General features: G+C 44.5%; 2 protein-coding genes across 4 annotated transcripts; one reads left to right on the top strand and one right to left on the bottom strand.

The window, feature by feature from the left end:
- The first annotated feature begins 1,038 nt into the window (after nucleotides 1-1,038).
- On the top strand, nucleotides 1,039-3,556 carry LOC109785461 (ATP-dependent RNA helicase eIF4A). Of its 3 annotated transcripts, none has more exons than XM_020344063.3 (8): nucleotides 1,039-1,317; nucleotides 1,763-1,874; nucleotides 1,948-1,996; nucleotides 2,133-2,273; nucleotides 2,626-2,859; nucleotides 3,045-3,084; nucleotides 3,158-3,255; nucleotides 3,345-3,556. In XM_020344063.3, exons 2-8 carry the CDS (start codon nucleotides 1,831-1,833, stop codon nucleotides 3,360-3,362), a joined length of 624 nt encoding a protein of 207 aa, XP_020199652.1. In that variant the 5' UTR covers nucleotides 1,039-1,317; nucleotides 1,763-1,830; the 3' UTR covers nucleotides 3,363-3,556. The 3 variants fall into 3 exon arrangements, with proteins under 3 accessions (XP_020199652.1, XP_073360492.1, XP_073360491.1); XM_073504391.1 differs by having other exon boundaries at nucleotides 1,075-1,317; nucleotides 1,685-1,874; XM_073504390.1 differs by having other exon boundaries at nucleotides 1,081-1,317; nucleotides 1,767-1,874.
- Nucleotides 3,557-5,625: 2,069 nt separating this feature from the next.
- Nucleotides 5,626-7,073, bottom strand: LOC109785486 (F-box protein At5g49610-like). The gene has a single exon (XM_020344088.3). It carries the CDS (start codon nucleotides 6,817-6,819, stop codon nucleotides 5,626-5,628), a length of 1,194 nt encoding a protein of 397 aa, XP_020199677.1. The 5' UTR covers nucleotides 6,820-7,073.
- Nucleotides 7,074-9,616: the final 2,543 nt, after the last annotated feature.

Raw genomic sequence — 9,616 nt, 5'->3', positions numbered from 1 at the left:
TGTTTTTTTCAATGGATATGCCATTAAATATCCGAGGTGTCTGACATTATTAATGGGTATATTGTTTGTCACGTGTTAAAGTTTGCTTATTGTATATGTGTACAGTACGGCTACTACATATGGACAAATGTTATTATACTAGTTAGAAGTCGAATATTCAAAAGTAAACATAACTATGACACCACTACTCGTGAATGCTTGTTGCATACAAAATAGCCTTTTGTAGGCACGTACAATTACTAAATCTCCTACCATATCATTTTTTGTGTATTCTATCATGCAATAAAAATAAAATTTCGCATGTTTACAATTCATACTGTTTGCAGACAGCTCATAGGGCAGCTATAAGCAAGTAATCGATAACCAACTCACTGCTTTTTTATAAGGCTTCTTCGCTATATATATCGTACTATATTATTCTGACAAAATGATAGGCCTCGTGTGGATGTGGGGTAGAGGGCATTCACATATCTTTGCTACATGCCTTTTCCCGCAATGAAAACATATAGCGGGCTTTTCAGTCCTTGCCCTTTAAATCTGAGAAGCCATGTACAGGATCCAGCCCCCTTCCTTCCTTCATCTCCTCGACAATGAAGAAAAAGGACTAGAGATCCCGATCCAGCTCGATCTGTCGGGCAAACAAGCTTATTTGAGAAGCTTGGGCTAGATTCGATGCCCATAGCCGCTTTCAATCATGGAGATTTGTCGGGGGACGGCGTCCGAGGTCGCTATGGGCACCAAACTGAAGCTTCATGTCGGCATAATGCCATCGTCCTAATGGCAAGTCTAGAACTGAGGAGGAGGGGAGAGGAGCTCAGAAAAGGGAAGGGAGGAGGGAGAAATGAGGGGGGAAAGTGATATTCCTCAGAAAATACTTTTTTAGGGAAGAAAAAAACTATTTTTTTAAGACATAGAAAAAAACTGGTGTTTGGCTTGGTTCATGTTTTGGGCCGCTACTACTTCTTTCTTACCGGCTGCAGCTACAGAAGCCCACTCCTTCCTACCAGGCGGTAAGAAGCCCAACCAACAGGCCCTACCCAGGCGGCTCCTACCACCACGCCCGCCCGTGAGCCTCTCGCCTGCCGCCGTCAGTCCCCCCGCTCCTCGCCGCCGCGCACCCGTGACCTTCGCCGCCGCCAATCCCACCTCTGCTGCCCCCGCCCCAAGCCGGCCGTCCGCGGGCTCGGCGGCTACGGCGGCTCCAAGCTCCAGCCCTCAACCCGTGACCCTCGCCGGCGCCGCCGACGATACCTCCTCCGCGCCCCGCAACCGCCAAGGACCTCAACCGCAGGCCGCCCTCTTCGACCTCATCCTCTGGTAATCAATCAACCCTTTTATCACCTGAATATGCCAAAATCTGTAGTACTAAGTGTAGCTCGTTGCCTCAACGCTTTTGCATGCTAAATTATGCAGTCTGAGTACTTGCTTAATGATGGTACATATGGTTGGCTAGATATGATGGTACAGGCTTTGAGCAAGAGAGAACCCCATAAATAAGAGTAGCATTCAGCTTACCTAGGCAGTATGAGCACGGGTGTGCTCACGTTGCTGCTATATATGCTATCTCTGCTGTGTGCGATTTCTCCGATATCATTCTCACCTATGCACTTCCATTCGACTTATCTGTACCATGCGGTTAATACATACCATTCTCATCTATGCACCTCTATTAAGTTATTTCCAGGAGATCATTGCGAGATTTAAGCTTAGCAAGAAAAAGTAGAGCTGCAGCCCCTTACTTTCTGATTCTGCTCTCTGTTAGAAAGTCGCGCTGCTGTTCTTGCTGAGGAATATTTCACCCCCGCTGCTTCGGTTTCCACTCCGGCCGTGATGACGTCTCCTAGCTCCCCGGCAATGACCCTATCCCACCCAAGGTTAATCCCCGGCCCTGATCTTCCTGCCACATGTGCATTCCTTCCTACTTATGAACTCTCTTAACATCCCCAGCTCCGGGCGCCATTTCTACCTCGCCGTTGACCGCCTTCAGTTCAAGATGGTGCGTGTCCGACATCCCTGTTACCGTGCATTTTTGGGTTTCTCTCGGATCATAACTATGACCAATTAAGCAGCCGCGCCACAGATCGTGCGCATTAACCCCGATTTTTATTCTTGTGGTTGTTTTTGGTGTGCAGAGGACACTGCTGGAGCTCCTAGGTGTTGTCTCTGATCGCCACGGCTCGGTGCCCATTGCCATATGTGTTTCATCCCGGGATGAGCTAGATGCTGTCTGTGCTGCTGTTGCCAACCTCCCCTTTGTGTCCTTATCACCGCTGGTATGCTCAAGTTGGTTGGGTGCCAATTTCCTTGTTCAGTTCTGTGATATACTTTGTGGTTGCATCATTGACAATTGTGGGATAGCTAACTGTATGATATACACAATTTGCACTGTTAATTGCTTAATTCTTCAAGAGAAAACATTGATAATATTGACACCTTCATCTAGGAATTATGATTGTGCAATTGCAGATATTTTTCTGTATCCAATGGTCCCAGGCTTTCTTGCTTTTCTGTTACCCCTTGTATAGTGATATGAACATTGTTTCAGGTTCTCTTGATTATTTATGGTCCTTGCTATGAACTAATTTTGCTAGTTAATAATATCAATCTGTGGATTTGTGTACACAGTACAGCGATCAAGATGAAGCTGAGCGTGCATCTGTTCTTGAGAAATCCCGTCGGGCAGCAATACAGCGAAATCAGATTGAAGATACTTCTATTGATGGAAGTCCCAAGCCTGAAAGTGTGGTCTTGAAGCTCAATATTACAGTTGTAACAGATGCTTGCTTGCCTTCGGCGGCGATGGGAGAGGCTCCCCTTATGTCTCGTGTGCTGATAAACTATGAATTGCCTACAAAGAAGGTGAGCAGTCCTATTTTTTCATGATATTTTACACTCAGGACTTCTGTGGCCCAAATTCCCTTAGCTGTTTATGGTAAATTTTACCTTTCAGTGCTATCATGCATTCATGCTGTTTCATTGTGCACCATTGGTTCTAATTTGTAGATCATTTTGTCTTACCTGATGTTTGTGTCTGATTTTTTCAGGAGGCTTACTTAAGACGTGTATCAGCATGCTTGGCAACAGGTAACTTTAAAATAATATCAATTGATCCGCTTTTTGGGAGTGCTGATGTAGTTGCTGCACTATGATTGTGCAGACGGAATCGTGATTAATATGGTGGTTGGTGGTGAGGTAGCTCTATTAAAGTCTCTGGAAGAAACCAGTGGATTCGTCATTGCAGAGATGCCAATACATGTAAATAAACTCTTCTTAACACTTAAAATCTGTTTTGCTAGTAATACAGTGAGCTCTTGTGGTCTAAACTGAAAATATTTGCAATACAGGTTTCTGAGATACTATAACAGTCTCAATTCGCTTCAGAAATTGCTGTTACACTTCAGGACTAACTACTCCAGTTTCCGTTGGTGCTACTTTGACTTGTGGGATTACTCTTTGCTTCCTTCATATGTGGATTTTTCTTAAAACTAGGTTTCAGAATAATGGGATTGATGTTATAATTCTATTTATTGAGAAATGGACCTTTTTTTACTTAAAAGTTTTTATCTGTCTATGTATTTCTATTTCGTACAACATTTCTGTTTTTGTGTCTGTTATTAAGGGAATGAAGATTTTCAGACTAGTACGACAATCAAACCTATTCCTAAGCAGTGGAACTCGCACGAACATGTTTAGTTCTAACCGGATCAGTTGCAAAGCGACAGCCCAATTGGTATTGGCCATGAAATGCTGCAGCTATGTTAGAATTGGTGCGCCTCAGCTGTAGCTTTGTTGTATTATCCTTTGGAAAAATACATGATATTGTCTGTTACACTTGAAAACACTAGATGTTGACAGGGATCTACTCGTACACTTCATTATTATGCTTCATAATTTGTTAATATATTTAACATAGTATTCATCTAATGTTCTTTTTTTCAATACATTCCTGTGAAAAATAAATAGTTTGTTCCCATGCATCCGTCTTTTATACCTGTGCACTTTGCATACTCTGGAGGTGTAGACTGTTCGTTGAAATGTTATAATTTAAACCTATGATGTTTACTTTGCTTCTACCCTTTCTTTGTTACACAATAATAACATGAAAGTTGGATAGGGAACACTTCAGATTTTCCTTCAAGTTGTCTATATATGATAACAGAATATAGCATTGTTCATTTCAACGTGGTGGTTGACTACCCTCTACTGCAATTCACCCGGAACCTGTTGGTGCCATTTATATTACTGTACCTTATTTTGTTTCCTGCTGTAGTCCCATGAAAGAGATCCTTTACAGCCAACTATTGAGCTGCACCTCCTGCCCAAAATAAAATAAAATATTGAGCTGCATTTGACAGGTCCTTAATCTTCCATAATTTAGAAAAACAATCAGCGGCAACAATTTAGAAAAACAATTAAAGGTGTACTGTTCCTTTGCTTTACTTTCCCTTGAGGAGGTCAATAAGCTCTAGGTAAAGGATTTGGCCCTAGGTAAAATATGGATTTCTAGTAGTGCTACTCTCCTTCCAGAGTCCTAAAGCAAAATCGTTCAAGAATCAGGAATCATCACACCACAAACGCTTTGGTGAGCCGACTCAAACACGGTAGCAAGTAGCAACGCAGCCAAATCAATCAACACAACTTCTTGCTGAAGCTCTGGATCTTGGGAAGGTGGATTCCTCGGCGTACTCTGCTGTGATTGAGGACATGAAATACCAACTCAAGCTCTGGTTCTCCAAGTTTTCAATCTCTGTCTGTAGAAGGAGTGCCAATTCGGTACCTCATGAACTAGCCAATCTTGGGCGTATGTGTGATCTCAACCACTGTATGCAGTGGGAAACTGATGTACCGGCCCATGTGGGCGTCTGTGTCTAGTGCGATATGCCCAGTCACCGTTAAGTAATAAAGCCTAGTTGCTTTCAAAAAAAAAAATCAATCAACACAGCAAACACCAAGTTTTGGTGGTCATTCAGCTGTGTTGACAGACAAATATCGTGCATGTCCATGAAGCTGCATCTCCATAAAATTGTTGTTACCACTGTCAGTAAAACTCTAGCACAATGATTTCTTTCACCTGCACGCTGCTACTTGTACAAGAGTACATACTCCAATTTTATTTTTATTGACATTGATGCAATTTCTTTGCGATTAACAGATCCAAAGCTCAATTGAATTCATTAGCTACAGCAAACATGCTTAAAAGGAACTTGCTCAAAGGCAGTGCTTTACCGAAATACTGAATGTGACATCACATCAATAACCAGCCTGATTGAACCTTTTAGGAAACTATCAGGTTGATAATCGATCTGCACTAAGATTTAGGGTAATCATAATAACAGATTGTTATGGACAAGAAGGCTGATAAGAATATAATTTAACCCCATGGATCTAAGCTATGTCCAGAATAACAGTAAACAAGAACAAGAGTAACAATATTCTTTGGAAATGACAATCTGTAGGTTTACCACGCATGTGCTCTAAACTAGAAATCAGGCAAGCACGACTGTAATTAATCACCAGGAAATTGAGCCGCGTGATTCAAGTAGATTCCAAAGTACACAGGCAAATACTTCAACCAACAGAAGAATCAATTCCTGGAGGAAGCACAAGGGTTGTTTGAAGGTGATGCTACTGCTCATCTGCATCTGCTAATGACTTTGAGAACAAAGGAACATAGGGTAGAAATCGGCATGTATTGCTTTTCTCAAGATTAAGGATACAACCAACTTTCTGATGTCGCATATCATATGCCGCTAAGGTGTCACCTCCATATGAAATCAAAAAAATTGTGTCGCAATCTGGATGAACCGCATCCACCATGTACTTTTTTCCAGTCATGCTCATAAGTTTATTGATGTTGGCGGTATGCTTCAGGACTAATTCTTTACTGTCACGACCCTTGAGGCACCAGAGCGCTATCTGGGAAACCGTCCTTTTATCGTTATCAACAACAGAAGCTGCAGCATAGTGTAAGCACCCCTGTGACACTCCAATCGTAGCAAATCTTTGGCCATACGGCACACGGATAGTCTTCCACACTTTCCCCTCCATGTCCACCCCCATGAGCACGTACTCGTTGTTCATGTCCATCAGGCTGCCCATCACATACATTATACGGCTAACAAAGACACATTTACCACGGAAGAACGGCGCCACTTTCTCAACCATCCCACTATCCCTGCGAGTCCAGGCTCTTGCCCATGACGAGTAGATGTTCACTCCTGTGACGTAAGCTTTGTGAAAGGCCTGCTCGAAGTGAAGAACATTGAAATGGGCCGCCGGATCAAAAGCCAGGCCTGCGGTACAACTATATCTGTTATTTTCTGGCGCCTGGAGCGTAGGAGGCAGTTCCACCCACCTCCCAGTGAGAGGATTGCACACGACAAAACGGAAATCATCCTCTGCCCAATTGAAAGGGGACAACTTCTCGTTGCAGCCGCAGTAGAGGAGGAGGCCGTTGCAGGCGTCCACCTGGACCATGTCCATGTACTTGTTAGGCTGCAGGGAAGGATCGAACGGGGCTGCGCCGTCGCCGGATATGCTGGCGAAGTGGTGGCCGCACCCGCTGCTGTTGACGGTCATGTAGAGAAAGCCAGCTAGGGTCTGTGGCAGCTTGTTGCGGTTGGCAGGATCGACGATGAGGTCGCGCCAGGACACGGAAACGCACTTGACGCGGTGGAGGGATCTGGCGGGGAGGCGGGAGAGGATCTCCAGGATGAGGTCGTCGGTGAGCAGGCCAGCCGTTGGCCCCGGATCCGGATGCCTGTCCAATGTCGACACGGTGTTCCTCTCGAAGATCTCCCCCTTCTCTGCCTCCTCCATGGTCAGGGTCTACGTCGTCGGGTCGATCTGCAAATGGAGAGAGAGAGAGAGAGGAGATGATCAACCTGGCAGAGGAAAATCGACCGGACTGTCGGCGAGCGGTGATCGCTGCCGGCCGTGGGGAGTCGGAAAAGGTACCTTGGTTTAGGTTTAGGGCGTCGACGACGGCGGTTGGCTTCTCGGAGGCCTGGAACAGGATGGCGTTTTCTGCCGATCGTATTCACGATCGATCGCTACAGGGAGGAAAAATACCGGATCGATCGCTAAAAAAAAAGAAAAAAAATCGTGGTACGATCTTTTTTTAAGGGTCGTGGTACGATCCTATAGTAGGAAAAGAATCGATCCTTTTTCTAATCTAAAAACAAAAAAGGCAAAGAATCGATCTTTTTTTAATTGTCCCATTATTATAAAAAAATGAATCGACAGGCATCAGTCGTGCTTTCAGAAAGTCTTTAGTGCCGGTTCTGCAATCGGGACTAAAGGCCCCAACTTTTAGTCCCGGTTGGGTTATGAACCGAGACTAAAGGAGCTCCACGTGGCCGCAGTGGGGCGTCCAGGCAGGAGGCACCGACCGGGACTAAAAGGCAGCCACGTATCAGCAGCTGCCAGGCGCAGGGTTTTTTTAAGGAGGGGTTTAGGGGTTTTCATATTGTGTTTTTCCTTTTATTTTTATGTTTACCCTTCAATTCTTTTACATTTAGTATTTTATTTTTATTTAATGTTTCCATTCAACTCGCGCTAGCTACTACATATAGCATTGAAGGAACCATTTACACAAGATCGTCATGAACATATATAGAGAAGTGACCTCTATTTCTCCGTGCTTGGTCGAACAACAAGTTTTCATATATCTATCCAACGCTACTACATATATACAATATAGCATCTCTTACGATCCCTGACATCATCTACCAAAATCCATTTGCCATTCCTAATGGTATTCTCCGTCTTTAGTTATGACGTGGTCAACAAAGAATCCTGCCGATTTCTCTTGAATTGCTCGTTTGCGATCATGTGGTAGGAGTTCGTTCCGTTTCTTCCAGATCTAATTTAAAGAAGGGGGTCAATACATATATCTGAATGAAACTCAACACAATTGATGGTAATAAAATAAAATTATGAAAATTGTGAATATTGTTTACTACTCCCGCGTCAAGCTTAATGGATAGCAGAATAAAGTGGTATCTGCGCATGCATAACTTATCAATTACACTTAACCTCGAGTAAGGGAAACAGAATATGCACAAGACAGTAACACTCACTTGAAGTAGTAAGGAAAGAGTATTTTCCTTTTGTTTTGATGTCGAAGGAACGCGTTTAGCAAGTTTTCCTCAGTATCTTTGGCTCTTTTTTGTACCGTAAATTCATTTACGGTATTTGGGTTAATGAACCCAATATCATAGATTTGTCCTCTTTTACATTCGACGATCTTCAATCTGCATAAAATAGTGAGTATAAAATTATATACATGCAGTGAACGAGATGAGCTAGAGACTTAATTACAGAAATAATACTTACAGACAGTAGCTAGTCATGAGAGTTTTGTCGATGACGGTTTGATTGAATAACTGGAATAATTCCACAAATTCAATGTACATTAGGTCGACTCCAATGAAGTCATGCTCATCTTTAATTCCCAGTAAAATACTGTCGGTCCCATCCTTACTGCAGGTTTCCAAGTACTAATTATGTAATCTTTGAATCATTGTTCGTAGATGCGGGAGCTGATCAGGTTTGACGAGAGGCTTCCCGTGCTCGTATCTAATGGGCGCTACTAGCTCAGCCATTTCAAACTGTACATCATCGCCCACATAATCACCAAGAGTGGTACCGGGCCCTAGCCCTGGATGATTAGCGATATCGGTGAACACCTTGAGCGAGGGGCACGATTGCTTCTCCTGTTCGCCGAGCTGGGAAATTGTTTTCCCACTTCGTCTTGCAGCACTGCTAGTACTTCCCGACTGCTACACTTCATCAAATGTCTTTTCAATACATCGGTCATAGTGTGATAGCGGCGGAGGCGGTGGTGGTCGACGAAGGTCATCCAGAGAGCGCTTCGCTTTTACCGGATCTATTATTTCCTTCGGAGGTGGACATTTCCGTTCAAAATGGGCCTTCACTTCGGCAACCACGATGTCCTTGTTTTCCTCGTCAGTCCTCTCATATGGTAACTTGGAAGGAGCCTTGAGGCTTGGACCAGCTCTGAGTTTCTTCCCTGTTGTACTGCTAGCCGCCCGAGCGGCGGCGGCTCTCTTCCATCGTTGCTGACGCGGCGGAGACAACTGAGGCAGAGGAGGATTGTGCTGAGGGGCCTCCTCAGCCGGAGTCCGCTGACGCGGCGGAGACGGCTGAGGCGGCGGAGACAGCTGACGCGCCGGAGACGACTGAGGCAGCGGAGATACAGCTAGACTTTGAGGAGTCTGCTGAGGGGCCTCCTCCGGCTGAGTCTGCTGAGGCGCCGTCCAGTTTGGAAGTAAGATGTTTTCCTTTCTCCATAGACAGGTAGTCCTTAAGGCATTTTCCAGATGAATCTCCCCTTCACCTGTAGGGTAGTCAAGCTCGAGCCCCTCAAATCCGTTCATTATTTCATCCACTCAGACAATAGCAAAGCCATCTGGATTTGGACAGAAATGGAAAGTTCCATCAGGTCGAGGAGGTAAGACATAGCCGACCGCCACCTTCAAGGTTAGGTTATGGCATTTTGCCATTAGCTCACAAAGTTCATTCTCCGTGATACCATCCACGGGGTAGCGAGGAGCCGTGATATCAGGCTGAACGAGCTCCGTGGAAGCCATGC

The sequence above is a fragment of the Aegilops tauschii genome, chromosome 7 (assembly GCF_002575655.3).
Source record: "Aegilops tauschii subsp. strangulata cultivar AL8/78 chromosome 7, Aet v6.0, whole genome shotgun sequence".
In the NCBI taxonomy this organism is placed as follows: domain Eukaryota; kingdom Viridiplantae; phylum Streptophyta; class Magnoliopsida; order Poales; family Poaceae; genus Aegilops; species Aegilops tauschii.
This window is presented reverse-complemented; position numbering and strand designations above follow the sequence as displayed.

Bases quoted from the DNA above. Each gene is read 5' to 3' on its own strand.
- LOC109785461 (XM_020344063.3), top strand. From the start codon at position 1,831: ATGACGTCTCCTAGCTCCCCGGCAATGACCCTATCCCACCCAAG. The intron at 2,274-2,625 runs GTATGCTCAAGT...TTGTGTACACAG, and splicing joins TTGTGTCCTTATCACCGCTG to TACAGCGATCAAGATGAAGC. The intron at 3,085-3,157 runs GTAACTTTAAAA...ATGATTGTGCAG, and splicing joins ATCAGCATGCTTGGCAACAG to ACGGAATCGTGATTAATATG.
- LOC109785486 (XM_020344088.3), bottom strand. From the start codon at position 6,819: ATGGAGGAGGCAGAGAAGGGGGAGATCTTCGAGAGGAACACCGTGTCG.